Here is a 21,568-nt window from a genome sequence, read left to right as displayed (position 1 = left end):
TTCTCTTTAGAAAGAAATGTACAACACTCAGGAACAAAATAAAGTTTACAAACACTCAAAAACAGGAGTAACAGTTCTTCTAGCTATAAAAGTGTTTTGAAAATTTATTCTTCACATTCAAGATCTGTAGTTTAATTGTTTTGTGCTTGACTTATTGGTGCAATTGTTCACTGATATTTATTTCCATATTGCCAAGATGATCAAAAACAGTTCTGAAAGGAAGATGTTGAGTTAATTATACATATGCTTTATTTTAAGTCTTTTTAGTTTTTACATTATAATATGACTATTTATGAATGTCACTGCAGTGTACTTACAGAGCACATTTTGTTTGCTTTAAATCACTCTTACCATGAGTTTATCTAACATGTTTTGAAATTCATACAGAAAAAAACCTGGAGTTCCTCCTGCCAGTCAAAACTAGTGTTCTACCACTTTAAACACTTATGCATATGGCATGTTTCAGAGTAGCAGCCGTGTTAGTCTGTAATCTCAAAAAGAACAGGAGTACTCGTGGCACCTTAGAGACTAACAAATTTATTAGAGAATAAGCTTTCGTGGGCTACAGCCCACTTCATCAGATGCATAGAATGCAACATATAGTAAGATATATGTATATACACATACAGATAAGTTGGAAGTTACCATACAAACTCTGAGAGGCTAATTAGTTAAGATGAACTATTATCAGCAGGAGAAAAAAACTTTTGTAGTGATAATCAAGATGGCCCATTTAGACAGTTGACAAGAAGGTGTGAGGATACTTAACTTAAGAAAATAGATTCAATATGTGTCATGACCCAGCCACTCCCAGTCTCTATTCAAACCCAGGTTAATGGTATCTAGTTTGCATATTAATTCAAGCTCAGCAGTTTCTCCTTGGAGTCTGTTTTTGAAGCTTTTCTGTTGCAAAATTACCACCCTTAAATCTTTTACTGAGTGGCCAGAGAGATTGAAGTGTTCTGCTACCAGTTTTTGAATGTTATGATTCTTGATGTTAGATTTGTGTCCATTTATTCTTTTGCATAGAGACTGTCCGGTTTGGCCAATGTACATGGCAGAGGGGCATTGCTGGCACATGATGGCATATATCACACTGGTAGATGTGCAGATGAACGAGCCCCTGATGGTGTGGCTAATGTGATTAGGTCCTATGATGGTGTCACTTGAATAAATACGTGGACAGAGTTGGCATCGGGCTTTGTTGCAAGGATAAGTTCCTGGGTTAGTGTTTTTGTTGTGTGGTGTGTGGTTGCTGGTGAGTATTTGCTTTAGGTTGGGGGGCTGTCTGTAAGCGAGGACTGGTCTGTCTCCCAAGATCTGTGAGAGTGAGGGATCATTTTTCAGGATATGTTGTAAATCTTTGATGATGCACTGGAGAGGTTTTAGTTGGGGGTGAAGGTGACAGCTAGTGGCTTTCTGTTATTTTCTTTGTTGGGCCTGTTCTGTAGTAGGTGACTTCTGGGTACTTTTCTGGCTCTGTCAATCTGTGTTTTCACTTCAGCAGGTGGGTATTGTAGTTGTAAGAACACTTGATAGAGATCTTGTAGGTGTTTGTCTCTGTCTGAGGGATTGGAGCAAATGCAGGTGTATCTTAGAGCTTGGCTGTAGACAATGGATCGTGTGGTGTGTCCTGGATGGAAGCTGGAGGCATGTAGGTAAGTATAGCAGTCAGTAAGTTTTTGGTATAGGGTGGTGTTTATGTGACCATTGCTTATTAGCACAGTAGTATCCAGGAAATGGACCGCTTGTGTGGATTGGCTGAGGTGATGGTAGGATGGAAATTGTTGAAATCATGGTGGAATTCCTCAAGGGCTTCTTTTCCATGGGTCCAGATGATGAAGATGTCATCAATGTAGTGCAAGTAGAGTAGGGGTGTTAGGGGACGAGAGCTAAGGAAGCGTTGTCAGCCATAAAAATGTTGGCATACTGTGGGGCCATGCAGGTACCCATAGCAGTGCCACTGACTTGAAGATATATATTATCCCCAAATATGAAATAGTTATGGGTGAGGACAAAGTCACAAAGGTCAGCCACCAGGTTTGCCGTGACATTATCGGGGATACCGTTCCTGATAGCTTGTAGTCCATCTTTGTGTGGAATGTTGATGCAGAGGGCTTCTACATCCATAGTGGCCAGGAGGGTGTTTTCTCGAAGATCACCGATGGACTGTAGTTTCCTCAGGAAGTCAGTGGTGTCTCAAAGATAGCTGGGAGTGCTGGTAGCGTAGGGCCTGAGGAGAGAGTCCACATAGCCAGACAATCCTGCTGTCAGGGTGCCAATGCCCGAGATGATGGGGCATCCAGGATTCCCAGGTTTATGGATCTTGGGAATCAGATAGAATACCCCTGGTCGGGGTTCTAGGCATGTGTCTGCACAGATCTGTTCCTGTGCTTTTTCAGGGAGTTTCTTGAGCAGATGGTGTAGTTTCTTTTGGCAATCCTCAATGGGATTAGAGGATAATGGCCTGTAGAATGTGGAGTTAGAGAGCTGCCTAACAGCCTCTTGTTCATATTCCAACTTATTCATGATGATGACAGCACCTCCTTCGTCAGCCTTTTTGATTATGATGTCAGAGTTGTTCCTGAGGCTTTTGATGGCATTGTGTTCCGCACGGCTGAGGTTATGGGGCAAGTGATGCTGCTTTTCCACAATTTCAGCCCGTGCATGTCGATGGAAGCAATCTATGTAGAAGTCTAGTCTGTTGTTTCGACCTTCAGGAGGAGTCCATGCAGACTCCTTCTTTTTGTAGTGTTGGTAGGAAGGATTCTGTGGGTTAGTATGTTGTTCAGAGGTGTGTTGGAAATATTCTTTGAGTCGGAGACATCGAAAGTAGGATTCTAGGTCACCACAGCACTGTATCATGTTCGTGGGCCTGGAGGGACAAAAGGAGAGGCCCCGAGAAAGGACAGACTCTTCTGCCATGCTATGAGTATAGCTGGCAAGATTAACAATATTGCTGGCTGTGTTAAGGGAACCACTGTTGTGGCTCCTTGTGGCATGTAGTAATTTAGATAGTTTAGTGTCCTTTTTCCTTTGTAGAGAAGCAAAGTTTGTGTTGTAAATGGCTTGTCTAGTTTTTGTAAAATCTACCCATGAGGAAGTTTGTGTGGAAGGCTGGTTTTTTATGAGAGTATCCAGTTTTGAGAGCTCATTCTTAATCTTTCCCTGTTTGCTGTAGAGGATGTTGATCAGGTGGTTTTGCAGTTGCTTTGAGAGTGTGTGGCACAATCTCTCAGCACAGTCTGTGTGATATGGAGATTGTAATGGATTTTTTACCGTTAGTCCTTTTGGTACGATGTCCATCTGTTTGCATTTGGAAAGGAAGATGATGTCTGTCTGTATCTGTACGAGTTTTTTCGTGAAGTTGATGGATTTCCATTCTCTTCCATTCCATTTTCTCCTACTGATAATAGCTTCATCTTAACTAATTAGCCTCTCACAGTTTGTATGATAACTTCCAACTTATCTGTGTGTATATATCTCTTACTGTATGTTCCATTCTATGCATCGGATGAAGTGGGCTGTAGCCCACGAAAGCTTATGCTCTAATACATTTGTTAGTCTCTAAGGTGCCACAAGTACTCCTGTTCGTTATGTATATGAGTTTATTTACATACATCAATAGTCCTACTGAACTCAGTGGGGAATCACATGTTTAACAGTTTGCAAGATTAGGCCTGCAAAAGTATCCAAATTAGCAACCCTCTGCATGTGGAATGACCAGTAACTTCAGGCAGATTTTTTCCAAAAGGCTGATCCTGCAGACAAACATGCATGGAGTGCTCTGATTGACTCCTGTTACTTCAATGAGACTTACATGAGTAAAGTTACTCACTGAGTGCCTGGCTGCAGGAGCAGGTCCCAAGCAAAGACTGGAAGATTTGACCCTAAAAGTAGGGCTTACTTTGTTAAACTGTTTGTGGCAAAGCCAGCTTCATTCTGTATATGGTATTCTTTGCACTTATCTTCTTTGTAACAGGAAGGTTTATTTTTCTTTCATCTTTGCTTGCTTCTTATTTCTTTTCATCTTGCCTTCGTTGCACATTTGCTCACATAGTTGCCTTGCTTTTTGTTCACGATCCAGAATTTCTTTTGGGAACAGGCTCTTCTCATCAAATACAGCTTTCAAGGCTAAAAAACAGGAATGAAATTCACATCAAAATCAATCATGTTGGGTAAGATGCACTCTTAAAAAGAAAGGCACAGGAGGGGGGAAAAAACAGAAACAAAACCAGAATAAATCTGAGAGAACAATACTGACTTTTTGCTTCCAGATCTGCTAAGAAAAGTTTGTGGCTTTTTGGAAATTACTTTACATTTTGCTCTTTCTTTTTGGCTTAATCTGTACATTAAGCATTTAGGCCCAGATTCTGCAAAGAATACCCTATGGGTAAAGTCCTGTGCCTCATATGGAGTGCTCATTCTAGGATCTGGACCTTAAAATTCCAGTCTGCCTCTGAAGATGTGAAGCTATGAATCCTCTAACTGAGAGGGAGAAAGAACAGAGGTTGTTGTGGTTTTTTAAAACAAAAAACCAAAACACTGTTCTTTTAATTTATTTTAATCTCTTTATTGCTCTTAAGGGATCATAAAAAGCTGAAATCAAATTATCCTGTATTGAAACAAAAGAATTAGCAAGCGTACTGTGCACTGCTCATTACTTCTTAAGCAAGAAGCTGCATCCTTCATGCAGAATAGGAGATAAGGAAGCACATGGCTCAAAGAATTAAGAGCATAATTTCCAAAGGTGCTGAATATCAGCAGCTCACACTAACTTCATGTAGAGTCATGAGACTTGAAGTCAATGGGAATCTCTCTATTGACTTCAGTGGGCTTTGGACAAGATTCTTAATGATTTAAAGGATTAGAATTTTAAATAATTTACCATGTCCTGATATTACACAGAACCAGAAACAAAGGTAAACGGAGAAAAGACTAGTGAATACATTATCTGTGTTTAATACATAATTAACTTGTAATTTACTAATTGGCAAATTTCTGAAGAAATTAGAGAGCAGTTCTAAAATCATTCAGAATATATTTGGAGTTTACAGTTTTTAATATCTAGGTGTGTGCCTGAGCGTGAATAATCTTCACTATGATTTGTTGTTATTAATACTTAGGGAAAGAATTGGGCATTTAGGTCCTGATCTGAAGGCCACTGAAGTCAATGGGAGTGTTTCCATTGGCTTCAATGGGTTTTGGAGCAGGACAGCAAACAGAGTAAGGGTTAGACTTTGCAAGTGGCTCCACACAAATTCCCTACCTCACAGGGGTTTTGTGAGGATAAATATACTTTCAGGTTGTAAGGTGGTCAGATACGACAGTGGTGGGGGCTCTATAAGTGCCTGGGACAGGCAGAATTCCCATGACATCAGTGGGACTCTGCACAAGATCAATGGTGCACTTGTGCCCAGGCCTTGATTCAACAAGATGATCAAGCACATGCCTAACCTTCATGGGACTTCTGTATGGCTACTAATATGCTTACAGTTAGTCACCTGCTTAAGCACGTGCAAGATAAGGTCTAACTGTTGACATTTTAAAAAAAATTCTTACTTTGATTTTGGTAACTAATAGCCCATAACTACCAATTGACAGAAACTTGACTGACTTGGCAAGGATCTATATTAAAGATCCATATTTGGCCAATAGTTGCTTTCCCAGATTAGTGAGATGCCATCACCACTTTATTATAAACTTGGATTTACTAAGTGTTATGTTTGTGACATTTGATTGTTGGTTTTATTACCTCTGAACCTACCAAATTACACCTAATTCAATTCATGTTATTACACATTGGATCCCACTCTTTACTTTTTGTGAATTTATGTTATTTTGGTTAATAGAATAGAATGTACATATGGAAGTGTAAAATCTGCTTCTTCAGTCTATGCATCATGAATTTCAGTTGGATTAATGAAAAGAGGATGGAATCAGTCAGACATAAATATAACCCTACTATTCCACATCTGAATCTTTCACAGGAGCAAGTCAGAAACAAAGCGAGAGAGAGAGAGAGAGAGAACACCAGTAGGTTGGTAAACATACACTGTGAGAAAAAAAGATATTTTTGCCAGCTGGGAACAGGCACCTGACTAGTAAATGAAGTTCATGTGGCAATTAATCCAACCTCAAGATATAGATTACAGAAGCAATCTTTAAAATTAAAATGTAGACATGCAATGCCAAAATTTGGCCTTGCTGATTCAGCTGCAAAGGCTGTCATTTAATTGGTTCATCCCCCCCCCCACACCGACACACACACGCACTCTCAATGCTTTCCTCATACTTCTCAATTGACCCCTGCTGATTGGCTCACACAAACCTAACAGTAACTCACTATAACCATGAATTATTGACATTAAAATAACTAAATTTTGTAGATAAGCCTTATCAAATAAATATTGCAATGATGTGTTCTACAACAAGCCCTAAATGCTATAGTAGAATGGTTAGCAGTGATGTTTCAACATCAGGATTTCTGAAGGAGCAGCAAAAGGAGAAGCACTAGAGAGTCATTAAGGAAAATGCCAGAGAGAGTGCAGTCACAATAAACAGTCATAGAATCATAGAATCATAGAATATCAGGGTTGGAAGGGACCTCAGGAGGTCATCTAGTCCAACCCCCTGCTCAAAGCAGGACCAATCCCCAATCAAATCATCCCAGCCAAGGCTTTGGCAAGACAAAAGAATCAGACAAACCAATTTTCTTTATGGATCAACACTTAAGCAGTTATATAAACCTTGCCAAAAAAGTCAGCTTGGTTTTGTGTGGGAGGGAAAGTGTAGGTTGGCAAGAGGTACAGAAAACCCATATGTATTTTAAAGAACAGTCCGATGTAATAGTTATTTTATTGAGGATCCATTTTGTGATTGTTTTGTAGGAATATGTAAAGCACAGTGTAATGGCTCAAGAGCACTCTGTAATCATTGAGTATAGCAGTAAATGTTTTCTCCAGTCAGCCTGGATAGAACTGCGCTGCACGTATCTTCTCACCATTTCCCTCCTTGTTTCACTGAATTTTTGTTTTTCGTGAGTGCTTTTGTTATTGCCAGCCATATGAAGATTCAGAAGTTGGGTATGAAAAGCTGACTGAAGAATTGTCTCTTTCTGCCATTTCTTGAATGGGGCTACGTCAGAGATGGCATTGCTCCTCATGCTTGCCTAGACACCCTTCTGCCCCATCTGTCACCTCCTGTCTTTTTTTGATTGTCAGTGGGAAGAAGTCCAGTGTGTGCTATGAAAGTTTCCGTAAAGGGGGACTCCTCAGCATACTACCAGAAACATCTCGCTTTATCGGGACACAAATCAGCTTAGCAGAAATTCACTGGAATATATATTTTCTCTCTCTCTCTCGTTTGTCAAAACCTGTTAAAAATAAGATTGTTCTTTTCTGCCAAGAACAGAATCAAAAGTGAATGCTCCAGAGTAATCCTGTCTCAGAACATTTAGGGGCTGATTCAAAACCTACTGAAAGAAAGACCTCCCATTGACATAGACTGCAGTAGACTTTGGATCAAACCCTTACAAAATAAGAAGTTGTTCAAATAGGATTATGTGTCCTGCTGCTGTGTTGAAGCCCCAGATCAGCAGCTAAGCAATAAATCTTAGAGTTCTCTATTACCTTCACCTTATTTTTGCACAGATGGCAAAAGCTAGTGACCTTTATTTTTGCCTTTCTGTACTGAAAGCTGGAGAAATGCGAATATAATCAAGGTCTACTTACTTTCTGAAAGAGTAGGGAGCTTCAGATTTTCAGGGCACTTCTCCTCAGTCATTTCCCTGAAGTATTTATCAGGGTTTAGAACAAAGTCAGGCTTGTTCATTTCAACAACGTCCTCAAGGGCTCCAATATTTAATGACCTAAATGTTCCTTTAAACCAGCAAGATTATTGAAAAACCAGAATTAATTCCACATAACAGCCCAATTGTATTTTGAAGATAAGATAACTTTTCTTGTCTATCTTCATTCATATTACTCCATTTGTGCTGCTATAATACTCAGAGACAAGAAACATTCAGCTCTGTAAACACAGCTGTACAGATTAAATCAACAATCATTTTTATTTAAAACAACCAGAGAAAGCTCAAGATTGTCGGTTCTTAGCTGAGAATTCAAGGGGGGGGAAAAACACCCAGTTTTCACTTGGAAGTGACACTTTTCACAAGTCAATTTGGATATTCTCCAATTTCTTCTCTATAATACGTAACATCCTCCATAAAAATACAGAGTGAAAATAGTTTCTTGTACTTATTTAAGTAAAACCAAAGAAAATGGATTAGGTTTCTAAAGATAATTAACAATGTTAAGGGCCACCAACTTATTTTAGTTTTATCACTGAGAACAAGAATGGGTCCATCCTGTGAAATTCCAAATGCTAAAAGATTTTCAGTTATTTCTTAAAGATGTAATTCAAAGTTATTTGAAGCAAACTACAAATGCACTTGATAAAATGATATAATATTTATGTAGCACATCTCAACCAAATCAGTAGTGCCTCAACCTCCTTTACCCTGCATTGGCCAAATTTGAAAGTAGGGATGCCTAAAGTGCACCTGTAAGAAATGAATGTGCCCCCACCCACAAATCATGTAGTTCATTGAGTTCACTGCAAATTGGACCTCTTGTCTCCACCTGGATTCTTTTTGTAGGAGAGCAGGTTGTGTCTGAGTGCAGACATCTATTGTAAGGTGGCCCAAGGAAGAGACCAGAACCGTTATTAACTCCCTATCAGTAGAAAAACTCCATTACCATTGGTTCGCTCAGGCTTGCTCCCCAGGAAAGACCCCATAAGATTCTGTATTTACAGATATGCAAGATAACAACTACTGAGGTTATGAAGTCAAAATGACTGTTTACCAGTGGAGTTTTGCATGGTCTTCCCATTGAAGAACTTATGTTTCTTTCCTTTCTGGATTTTGCTTTCTTTGTATTTTTTACCCAATATCGTGTTTTCCCATGGACTGATCCTAGAAAGATACAAGTGACTTTTTTTTTTTTGGCTAAAATTTAAATGCAAAAACAAAATGATAGGCATCTATTTTGTCTCCTCCTGAAGTTTCTATTTTTATCCTTTGCCTGGCATATGTTATTTTGCATTCAAAGGGTCACACCTTTCTGGGTCCACATACGCTGACTGTCAGAATATAGTACATGTGTATAGCTCCATATGGCTTTTGTTTCAGTAACCATATGCTACATGACTACATATAATCTTATAGGGTCTGATTAGAAGTCTATTGAAATCAATAGGAAGGTTTCCATTGACTTCAATGGGCTTTGGATTGGGCCCATAGTCATTTTTATTATTCATGTGTAAAATGACTTACTGATCATTGAAGTATGAGGCTGGATGTTTAGCAAAAAAGAATCTAATGATTGCAAAAATCTCTTTGTAGTGAATGAGAGAAGTTTTCTTTCACTAAGATCCCATGAGAGAAAGCACTTTTAGGCCATTTACCAAGACTCCAAGCCATCCTCCTGGCGAGTAAGCACTTTTCCTTGTGACTATAACTGTGCAGAGAAAGGCAATTCTGTTTCGCAGAGGTTTTTAAAATTTGGAACAAAACCCCAACATTTTGAAGTTCTCTGAAAAAGAGAGTGGAGTACCAACTCTGGGGCCTTGCAGCCTATCAGAACTGTAGACCTGGAGCCCCAGGCTGCCAAGGAACTGGGCCAATGGGCTAGCAGGAAACTTGGCAGGCAGGTTTTCATTGGAACTTTGGCAAAAATCGAACCATCTCTGTGAAACTTTTTGATTCTCTCAAATCAGAATATTTTGAGAAAGTAATGTTTTGTTGGAATTTTTATGACCAGCACTACTTTCCATCCAGACTCACTGTCATTCTGTTAAGAAATAATAAATATGATTAACCTACTACCCGAGCTACAGCCTCATGATATTATAGGTCTACAAAGAGAACATGCTATAAAGGAGTGTCATTGTACCTTTAATGCTTTGGAACCACATCAACATGTTCTAGTAATAAGCACTAAGAGGCCCCACTTCTGATGCATCTGGCCCTGACTGAAGATGTAATTGCTCCCAAGACCACATACTAGTGAAATATTTGCTAGAGTACACAAACGCCATTCTCCTGTCTCATATGCTTGTAAAGGGTATTAGAATTGGAACAATTCCACCTCTTTGTCTTCAGGTGCTTCTGAAAAAAATCAGCTTCCTCTCAAGAGAAGTCTACTAAACCACCTGTTCTGCTCCAGGGTAGAAGGGAAATCTGGCACTTCTCCAAGCACACATTTAGTATGTTTCTGAAAACAGCAGAATCTGCAATCTTACTGAGCCCAGAGATTTTGCTGGGGAGCATTTGGAGAATGCTTAAGCAAGGTATGTGCTCATTGTTATATTGCAGTGGTTCAACTTGGATTATTTTTTGGCAGTTTTTTTCATTTTCTATGAAAATATTAAAACTTGTGGATATTGGGCCTGATTCAGAAGTCATTTACCACAGAGTAAATCAGGAGCTACTGCACTGAAATCACTGGAATTGTTCTAAGATTATAACGAGATCCATTATATTTAAAAATGCTGTTCACCACAATAAATACTTATCACTTGCTCTTTAATCTTTAAGAACGTACCACTATGCTCTGCACAAACAATCTTATCTATCACAAAAATGCTGTTAATTTGAATCCATTTTGCTCATACTTTGCTGACATTATGTGACATTTCTAATAATCTCATGTAAGAATATAACCTTTTATTAATGTAAATGTTTCACGCTATTACATTCAGGAATTTTTTTAAGCCAAAGAAGGACTTGTGTACAGTTTAATTTTACTGCTCTTATGCCTTGACACAGTCCATGTTACAAAGAGTCATTAAAGATGTAAACATTTAGGAGTACACTGTATTTTCTCAGAGATATAGACCTAACTACTTGAGCATTAAGAACAAATATAAACCCTTGGAATGGGAGGTAATGAACTGCACACTTATTATGGTTATGATAGAAGGAACAGTACAGTCTAAAAAATATCACTAAAGCAGCATAAAATGTGTCAGGAAGTAATCCAATCACAGAGAGTTTTTAAAATGCTTAACAAACTAACACATACCACGCTAGGGCTCATTTATAGGAAAGAAGCATGGCCTAGTGAATTGAGCATTGACTTGGACTCAGGACACCCGAGTTCTGCTCCCAGCTCTTCCACTGGCCTGCTGTGACAGTTCACCTCTCTGTCTCAGTTATAAAGTATATGAAACAGTAATATAATGGGGGGAAATAGAAAGTATAATCAAACTTAACCCCTTCATAAAGCATTCTAAGATCTACTGATGAACAGAAGGAGCGAGGTGGTATTATAATATAGGTATGGTATGGCCCTGCACTGCCTAATGGGACACTCCAGGAGGAATTCTGTGCAGAGACATTGTGGCTCTGTCCCTTCAAAGTGTACATGATTTTCTGACAGAAAATGCACTTTTGTAAAATTGACATTTTCTGTGGGGAAATTTCAATTTTGGCAAAAAAAAAAAAGATTTTCCATCGGGCAACAAACCACAATGAAACATTTCAGTTTGGGGAATGTAGAAACATTTCATTTTGATCAAAAATGAAGAAATAAAACATTTCAAAAATTCCAAACAAAAATTGTTTGTAATTTCTGTTCCACAATAAATAAGTAAACACATACATAACAAAAATAAACTTTTTTTGTCTCAGTTTGGGATGAAAACAAATTTTTTTTTTAAATGCCAAAGCCTACCATTGCAACCCCCCTTTTGATAAATGACTTACATGTTTACAGATTCTTCTTTGTCTTCCATACCAAGTATAGCTTGTTCTGGGGGTTTAGGAGATGGCTCTCCTCCAAGAACAGGGGCTTCTTTTTTCTTTAGAACGTCATCCTTTTCTTCCCTTTGGCCCACATTTTTATCTTGATTTTGTTCTCCTTTGGGGTGGGAAGGAGCATTTTCAATTCGCCAGTGCTCCTCCTAATAAGCAGAGCAGAAAGCATTTTAAAGCCGCTCAGAACTAGAAATATTTTACTACTATTTTTTTAAAACCCCTTTCATATAGAAGTACCACCAGATGCAAAATTTTAAGACAGTTATTGGTTTTCATTATTTTCTTGCATGCTTACGTGAGCAACTGGTCCCCTGGACCCAGATCCATATTATTTACATTACAGTACCTCATAGAGCAGTGGTGGGCAACCTGCAGCCCGTCAGGGTAATCTGCTGGCGGGCCGCCAGTTTGTTTACATTTGCACAGCTGCCCACAGCTCCCAGTGGCTGTGGTTCGCCGTTCCTGGCCAATGAGAGTGGTGGCCAGCACGTCCTTGTGGCCCACGCCGCTTCCTGCAGTTCCCATTGGCCGGGGCTGGGAGCCACTGGGAGCTACGGGCGACCGTGCAAATGTAAACAAACTGTCTGGCGGCCCGCCAGCAGATTACCCTGACGAGCTGCAGGTTGCCCACCACTATCCTAGAGGCTACACCCAAGATTAGAGTCCCGTTGTGCTAGGCACTGTATAAACTCAGAGACTGAGACAAACACAAGACCCTGCCTTGAAAAACTAATCATTTGAGCTAGTTCAACAAATTCCTGACCCTCCCCTCCACCTCCACTGAAAATATAGTTTAGTTTCTTGTGAGAATAATGTATATTTTGATTACATTTTTCACATTGCTGATCAGAAAAATTGAAGACTCTTATAGCAACATGTCAGATAATTTCTGTTAAAAATGTCAGTTTTCTGTTTCGGCATTTCTGATTTCAAACATTTTCATTTCCCAAAACTTTCTGATCTTTTGACTCTTTGTTCTTATTTGGAACAAAAACTAATTTCAAAAAGCCAAAATTTCCCCCCAAAGGGATACAAAAATTTTCCTAACACCTCTACTAACACACTGAACAGAAGCTTGTAACGTTTTTAATGTTTTAGGTAGTTAAGGAATGAGTGACTATGAGGAGGTGAATAAACCCCAAACTGGAGAGTTAAGGACATAGAAACAATTCTGGGCGCAGAAAGCCCCACCTCCACAGCCCGGCTCCAGTTGGAAGAGGGACTCAAAAGGGAGTCTCTTCAGCACAGCAGGGTGGCAGGCAAAAGAGGCAGAGCTGCACTCACTGCTGCAGAGGGACTACACCAGGGAGGCCTCCTCATGGGGATGTCTACTGAACAGAGCCACGAATACCTAGCCTACTGAGACCCCCAGATTGCCAAGGACAGCCGCCAGTCATGACACATCATGATGGTGGGAGCAGAGCTGTAGGAAGGGACCCAGAGGAGAGTGTTCACGGGACCACAGGTAGCAGATTCCTGCTTTACAGTGCTCAAGAGGACCCTGGGTGGGAAATCTGGTGGAGTGGACCCAGATTTCCCTACCCCCATATCACTAGGTGGACTCTTACCACTAGGCAGGGAGGTTCACCCCACTCATAGTGACTAAATGTGATATATTATTAAATCATTATTTATCCTTATTAGAGCTATGATGGTTTCACAATGTTCCATCTGTTCTTCTTAGAAGACATGTCTCCATGATTGAGATATTATCTGCTGAACATGGCTTCAGGAGTAGTGGTAGGTAAGAAAAAGTCAGTGGTGACTAGAGCTGGACAGTAAACAATTTTCCTGCACCAAAAAAGTTTTCCAAATCAGACAGATCAGGGACTTGAACCTGGGTCTCCCTAACCACTTTCTCTTTGGGCCACTGGTACAAAGTTGTGTAGCTCCAAGAGGCAAGGTTCAGAGAAGCCTAATTTAGAATAGCCAATAGCCTATGGTTTAAGTCAGTCACCCAAGCTGTGCAGACCCAGGTTCAAATCCCTGCTCTAACTCAGCTATTGGGAGAAGCAGAGTATCTTTCTCACTTGTTTTGGCCAGAAGTTCCACCCTGGACTTAAGAAACCTTCCCAATAAAAGTTTTGTCAAAAACGGATATATTTCCATGAAATGTTTTATCATTTTCCATCTAAAAACCATTTTGTCAGGAAATTCCAGACCAGCTCCAGTAGTGACTCAATCTTTGTCCAAAACTTGAGTGGGACTGAAATCAAGCATTTTGAACTTAAATAAAAAGTGTGGATGACTTCCTAGCCACATGTATGTTTTCATTCGCATTCTGTTTTCCCAGACAAGAATTCAGGTAGACATGCCAAAATCTAAAGAGAAAATCTGTTCAAGCTATTTCTGCTATGTCCTGCACAGGAAGAGCAAACATGTTAAACGGAACGGCAGACCCCCCACAGGACAGCTCTGGCAGTACAGAAGCTGATGTGAAGGACCAGCAGTGAAGCAGTTAATTAAAAAGTCACGTCTCTGGAAGTGAGGTGTTCTCTGTCAGCCAGCGCTACCCATAAGAGTTGCTAAGAGAAGTGTTTCTACCTGGCCAAATATTCCAATTGTTGTACCATACACATCACTAAGAACAATACTGCAGTCTGAAGAGGAGGAGAGGATGAGCAGGCAACTGCTTCGCACACAGATCTCCAGATAAGTAACACAGTCATTGTGTGGCTGAAATGATCTTATCAGGCGAGGTGGCTGGGTTACCTTGTTCTCACTGGAACCAAGGCAGTAGTCCTGGTGAAAAGGAAATGGCAGTTATCTGAGGAAAGGTGTATTTTGGATCTGGAGATCTTCTGAGCAAACTCCACAGCTTGCTGTGTGAGACAGATGGAGGAGCAAACCCTGCCCTTGAAGGAAGGATGGGGGCAAAACTCTAAGATTTTCTTCCCCCTGTGTTTTAAAGAAAAATGAGATACTTCTGACAGTCAGGCTTTGTATTAGGTGCCCCAGGGTCTGATCCAGCACCCACTGAAATCAATGGAAAGACTCCCACTGACTTCAATGGGTACTTAGGCCCCAAGTTTGAAAATGTTGGTCAATCTTTTTCCTTTGTTAGAAAATAGGTAAAACCCAACTTATTTGCATGCATCCCAACAAACTGGGAACATGAGAAATACAAAGAGAGAATCAAATACTTTCCTTGTACCTGTATATTCCATATTTTCACCCATCCAGCTAGATCCCCAGTAATGAGGTATTGACTCATTTTATCAATGGTCATGATAATGGATCCAGCTCCACTGTGGGCTTCAAACTCTGCCATGAGCTGGCTTTTCAAGGTATTCCAAAACCTAACATAGCCAGCACCTCCACATGACACTAAGTTTGCTCCACCTAAAACACAGAAATGTGGCTGAATAAGCAGAAAGAATCATCAGCATTTATTATTATAAGCAATTCTCTGTTATGCATGAACCCATATTTCTATTTTTGTCACTGTTTCAATATTGTGCAGAGCACCTTGGCACAGTAAACTCCAGTCACATGAAATATGTTTTACTCAATAGATATTTGAGGTATGTAGTTCAGAGCAATACAACAAAACAAAGTCTAGTACTAAAAACACTCTTTGGGGACCTGTTGTTAACCTTTTCATGAATATTGTGATACACTGTAATTTTTATGTAATTGGTTCTCTTTATGGGAGTGAAAGGAAACCTGGTCAATCAATTTATTTTATAGATACAGAAAAAAAACCCCTAAATAGAGCTTTTAATAACAGATTTCTTAATAGTTGCAGATAAATCTGCAGATGTTTTCCAATATGCTTTGCAAATACATGATGTTGACTCAGAAAATGTCTGGTTAAAGCAGCAGAAGTTATAATTTACGTTCTTAAAGGCAGAGCTGCATATACCAGTACGAAACCAAATTCTGCCATGACTTGCATCCTGTGCAAGCTCATTGACTTAATTGGAACTGCAGGGGGTATAATCCAATACACAGTTTGGATGTCTGTATGTAGCCAGGCTTCAGATACAGACCAGTTCCGCTGGATTATTTAAATTTACTGTCAATATGAGTTCTGGGCAAATCAATTCAGACGACAATGAGAATGGATGAACAACAAAAGAACATTGTTTGAAAAATATTCTAACATGCTATAGGAGAAGTATTGTAAGGTCTTTATTGAGGGGCAAGAAGGAAAGGAAACTGTGAAAGCAATAATCAATTATCACTATTAATAATGAACTTTTCCAAGTACTGATGTTCAGTTTGGGCAAAGTAAGCAGAGCCACAATTCTACTGTGTAGAAATTACTTTACAGTACCTGTCACTGAAATATTCTTTCTAGCTTCTAGGAATAAAAGCTTAGTAATAGCATTGTTGCACTCAGGGTCAGTGTCATAGAAGTCAGCTACAGACATTGTATGTCTTCTAGAGGACATTCTTCGAGCAGAACTAAGTTGCTGTTGTAGTAACAGAGTATCTGTAAGAGACATTCCCTATGATAGTCAATAAAAGGATTTTATGTGTATAAGTAGACATGTCAAAAACACTTGGCATCTGATTTTTTCCAAGTTTTTTTTTTATCTGTTACTTTACATATTCAAATGAAATCTTTTGGATGTTCATACTATTGAAACTATTTATGTGAGCCAAATTCTGCCACCCTTACTCTTGGTGAGCAGTATCTCACCCTGCAAGCTGCCCTTTGGATTTCAATAGCACTATTCACAGAATAAGGTTTTTCCTCAGCAGTAAAAATGGTGGATTCTGGCTCTATGAGATTTCCAGTCTCCTGTTTAATGAGCACAAAATATATTAACTAGCTCATTTTCTATTGCCAGCAGCTGGATCAATGAGTTGCATACATAATTTGTATTATGAAGAAATACCTATTTGAAGAGAAGTTTTCCCCAGTTATGGGGGGCCAGATCCTCAGAGGGTATAAAATGACATAGCTCTATTCATGTCAGTGCAGATGTGCCAATTTACACTGTCTGAACATCTGACCCATGATCTCTGCGGAATGTTTACTGAACAGCAGGACCATTAAGAGTCACTTAGCTGTAATTTGATCTGCACTGCCTGGACCAGATCTTCAGCTGATTAAAGTCAGTGTGGTTCAATGCAGTTATGCCAATTTACATCAGTTTAAGATCTGCTCCTCTGGGGTTTAGACCCTTTAAAGATCAGAAAGCTCGTATGGTTCCTTTGCCATATCTACTGTATTCACAATTTTTAAGCATTCTCACTCTGAAGTGTCTTGCTCATTATAAAGTGGCAGTACACCAGATAGTCCTTTCCTATGGCCCTGCTGAGTACTGTATGTGCAAGTAAGAAATGAATTTCAAGACATGATATATATATTTCAGTATTTATTCCCCCACAAAACTTGGAAGAAACCTAAGGAAGTCTAAATAAGAACCATAGAAGGTTTTTTCCAAGCCATTTTCTTTATGCTGGATGTGCGCTACCATAAAATGTACTACAGATTACAGTGGGGAATAATTATAGATTTCCAACTGGCATGGTGCTTAATATATGTTATGCTACTAGTCTGTGCAGACTATCAACCCAGTGAAGTTTTCAGGTTCTGGGTAGCCTCAGGGGTAGCAGCCTCTGCAAGGTTCAGTTGGTATTATTTATTACCCAACACTGAACAAGGCAAAAATTAAGGGAATGCTCCCTGCTGAAGGTAATATAAAAATGCTGATGTAGAACTGTGACAATAAACAGAAGCAATAGCCTTGAGACGTATAGGGAATAAACTAAAGGGCATAAAGCAAGTATAACCTCAAGGCTGCTTTCTGTCACTCTGACAAGACAAAGATATAAATAATCCCCCAATCTTCTCTCAGTTATCAGTAATTTAGTGGCACACTTAATATTATATGCATAAGGCAAACAGTATGTACGTTTTTCCTAGAGCCTGAAAGCAGTGCTGCTTGAATAAGATGCTCACTCACCTGATTTGGATTTCAGAGATTTTTGGGGATCCAGGTACATTTTAAGGTAAGCATTTTCTGTACTATTATTCCAGACAACAATTTCACCACCACAGCTCCCTGCATTGGGCAAAGAAAAGACAAAACATTGTTACAGTCACTAGCCAACCTTGATCTTTCAGGCAGCTAGAATTATTTTATTGCCAACACAGCAATATTTTCACTTTTTACATGATAGGTCGCATTAAAAGGATTAGCAGGGCTTGTATTCCTATGTGTCTGTAACCTTTCAATGTTTAATCCTCTCCTACAAAGATTCCTGTAAAGGGGACATTTCTCTGGTTTTATAGAAAAGCAGACCCTGGAGAAATTGACAGAGATTTTCTAAGCAGTGTAGTGGATTCAGATGCATATCTTCCATTAGTTGTAACGTGTCCAAATCCCCTACAATGCTTTGAAAATCTACCAGTTCACAGAACAAAAAGTAACAGATCTCAGACCTCAACCAAAACTACCCTTAGACATAAGCAGCACAAATGACTCTCTGGAGCCCTGTGATTTTGGGTACATTCAGCAACTAATGGCTGGAATATACCTGCCATCAGCAGGATGGAATAGGATGATGGCTGAAGTTCTAATTCTTGCTTTCAGTTTAACAAAATATAAGGTCAGACTTGCCCTGATTTGACAAACTAAGCTGTTTACCATACATTGGACCTGATGCTATTCTCACTTCCACTGGAGTAATTCACAAGTAGTCACCGGAGTGTCTGTATGAGATCATTGTACAGCTACATCTACATTTGGAGCTGAGCTAACTTCTCATTGAGTTAGTGCACTAAAAATAGTCGTGTAGCCACAGTAACATGGGCAGTGGCATAGGCTCGCCATAGAGAGTATGTACCAGCGCTACACTACTATTTTTAGCTCGCTAGGTTATTGAAAGCTAGCGCGAGTTTGTCTACTTAGCTGGGAATGACATCACTAGCTCCAAGTGTAGACATTGCTTAAGTGAGATCAGAATCAAGCCCATTGCATTATAATGCTTATCTCAAGCAGTTCTTAGTGAGATTGGAGAGGGCTACTTATTAAAATTTAATATAGAGAACATTCTTAATCCCCCTTCTCCAGTGGAAGAATAAAGCTTTGGGGGGTAAATAAAGCAAAATAACTAATATATAGTATTACCTAATTTAAAGAAAAAAGCCTTCCTTTTTGTCCACGTATTTGTGTAAGAATGGAGACACAGCACTTTCCGATCACCTCTGAGTAGCTCACTGACTATGGCATTTGCTCTTAGGTACCATATTGGAAGCCTTTCATCTCCAGTCCACTCGTATGACTTCCTTTGTTCATTAATTAAAGATGCGCCATGGAGGAGATGTTTGAATTAGCTTTAGCCTCTAGGGTTTGGCCCAGATTAGAGCTAGGATTCAGTATGAGACTGGAAGATGCCAAAATCTTGAGAGCTGATATTATATGTCAGGCACCCTAGGCTTAAATATCACACGATTAGCTGCTCTTACAAGATTTCTGCCACATGCAAACTAACTAACTAAATAAACAAAAATAAAAATAAATCTCTCCCAGTTTTTTATCTAACTGATAATCAAACTATTGGGTTGGACCCAGAAATTTGATTCAGAGCCTTTTCTCAACTCTTTGCATAAAACCATCTTCCCCCAGAACTTGAGGTTCTGGTTTATATCTAGTAGCAATAAGCATTTTTACTATCTGAGGATTATTTAGTGGCTTATGGCCTCAAATTGTACTCTAGTAAGAAATCCATATCACAAAGCTTTCACTTTTTAGCCATCTCAGATAGTGCTCTTGCTAGGGGACAGGACTTCAGCCGCCAGGAATATCTATTCACAAGCACCAGATTAAAGAGGAACCAAACCCTACACCCCACACTCAGTCCTCGTGCAATAACCATGACTATTAGCAACAATCAAACAAGGGATATTCAGCATAAGCCCCAGCCACTTGAGTTGAGGAATAACTGTTTTAGCTGTTTGTAAGTAGCAGGCTGTTACTGAGGCTAGTCACTAGAGGGAGACAGTCATATGGACTAAGCCAGCAAAGTACAATTGATTAAATTTCCATTGAATTCAAGTGAAGAATAAGTCTATATGCCACCGTATTTAAATAAATTAATATAACTGTGCCCTCTCAAAAAAAACCCCAACCCACAACATTCTAGTGTGTGTAATTTTTGGTAAACTGAACCATTTATTCTCAATCTTTTCCTATTATTTAAGTCTTAATAACTCCAATCACCACCTCCACAGAATTCCTATTGAATCCAGGATAATGGGCCTCCTATTATAAATGTCTTCATGCTTTGGTACGTGAAAAATATCCAGGTTTAATCATTCTGTTCGGATATGAAAAATGTGGGGTGGACTTCCCTGTCATTTTCTCCAATGAGAGGCTGATGTAACCCCATTGAAACAAATTGAAATTCATTGGCATAAAACAGAAGAGAACCAAAAGTGTGCTTTTTCTGTCTCTTTAAGAAGTTCTAATTTGTTCACATCTTGTAAGTTACGTACCTCAGCCAGCCGCACATTAGCTATGCCAGCCCATGCAGTAACAGAGTCAGCCTTGCATAATAATAATGTCCCCAAATCCCAATTCCTGGATGATATATTAGGCAATAAATATTAGGCTACCTGTAACTAGAGTATGTGGAGGTAAAAACGCAGCACATAGGATGTCATCTTGATGCTGCACTCCTCCTTTCCATTCTGCAGGCAGAACAAAAAACTGAGTCAAGTTGCTCAGTCGGAAGACAGTAATTATTCTAATAAAAGAGACATGCAAACAAAAAAAAAAGCATAAGTGAACTAATCCTATCTGACCACTCCAAAAAATGTCATTGGTATCTTTTTAATATGATCATATAATCTTGAGTGGAAAAATTTAAAAGCTCTGTCCTTTTGCTTTCCTTTGCCACTGAAATTATTCTGAGTTACAATCCAAACACGATACTTTTAGCAGCTATTGTTCTATCACTCTGCCAAAACAAAATGCTGAATCTGTCCCCATCATCACACATACTGTTCTCTGCAGTGTTAGTATTAGGGGGATATATACTCTAACCAGAGCTGAGACATGATGAAACTGGTTTTCTTGCAAGGATAGGTTCCTGGGTTAGTGGTTTTGTTGTGTGGTGTGTGGCTGCTGGTGAGTATTTGCTTCACAGCCCATTGCCAACTGTGTCCACATATCTATTCAGGGGACACCATCATAGGGCCTAATCACATCAGCCACACTATCAGAGGCTCGTTCATCTGCACATCTACCAATGTGATATATGCCATCATGTGCCAGCAATGCCCCTCTGCCATGTACATTGGCCAAACCGGACAGTCTCTACGTAAAAGAAAAATGGACACAAATCAGACGTCAAGAATTATAACATTCAAAAACCAGTCGGAGAACACTTCAATCTCTCTGGTCACTCGATTTACAGACCTAAAAGTGGCAATTCTTCAACAAAATAACTTCAAAAACAGACTCCAGTGAGAGACTGCTGAATTGGAATTAATTTGCAAACTGGATACAATTAACTTAGGCTTGAATAAAGACTGGGAGTGGATGTGTCATTACACAAAGTAAAACTATTTCCCCTTGTTTATTTCCCCTCCTACTGTTCTTGTAACGTGCTGGAAATGGCCCACCTTGATTATCACTACAAAATTCCCCCCCCCCCCCCCCCAGCTCCCACTCTCCTGCTGGTAATAGCTCACCTTTCCTGATCACTCTTGTTACAGTCTGTATGGTAACACCCATTGTTTCATGTTCTCTGTGTATTTAAAATCTCCCCACCATATTTTCCACT

General features: G+C 39.5%; 1 protein-coding gene across 5 annotated transcripts in view; it reads right to left on the bottom strand.

The window, feature by feature from the left end:
- Positions 1 to 114: 114 nt before the first annotated feature.
- Positions 115 to 21,568, bottom strand: part of WDR49 (WD repeat domain 49) — a 72,173-nt gene continuing 50,719 nt past the window's right edge. For 2 of the 5 annotated variants that reach the window (XM_043522815.1, XM_043522816.1), the window contains 10 exons: positions 20,397 to 20,527; positions 17,743 to 17,841; positions 16,101 to 16,259; positions 14,976 to 15,163; positions 14,366 to 14,563; positions 11,771 to 11,967; positions 8,868 to 8,977; positions 7,734 to 7,880; positions 3,969 to 4,134; positions 115 to 212 (listed from right to left, as the gene is read on the bottom strand). In XM_043522815.1, coding sequence (XP_043378750.1) covers positions 3,989 to 4,134; positions 7,734 to 7,880; positions 8,868 to 8,977; positions 11,771 to 11,967; positions 14,366 to 14,563; positions 14,976 to 15,163; positions 16,101 to 16,259; positions 17,743 to 17,841; positions 20,397 to 20,527 — 1,375 coding nt within the window. In that variant the 3' untranslated portion in view covers positions 115 to 212; positions 3,969 to 3,988. Of the gene's footprint in view, positions 213 to 3,968; positions 4,135 to 7,733; positions 7,881 to 8,867; positions 8,978 to 11,770; positions 11,968 to 14,365; positions 14,564 to 14,975; positions 15,164 to 16,100; positions 16,260 to 17,742; positions 17,842 to 20,396; positions 20,528 to 21,568 lie in introns of those variants that run through there. The other 3 variants (XM_043522818.1, XM_043522817.1, XM_043522819.1) reach the window with 3 other exon arrangements.

The sequence above is a fragment of the Chelonia mydas genome, chromosome 9, assembly GCF_015237465.2.
Source record: "Chelonia mydas isolate rCheMyd1 chromosome 9, rCheMyd1.pri.v2, whole genome shotgun sequence".
Classification (NCBI taxonomy): domain Eukaryota; kingdom Metazoa; phylum Chordata; order Testudines; family Cheloniidae; genus Chelonia; species Chelonia mydas.
Note: the sequence above shows the minus strand (reverse complement) of the source record. Positions and strands in the feature narration are given on the sequence as shown.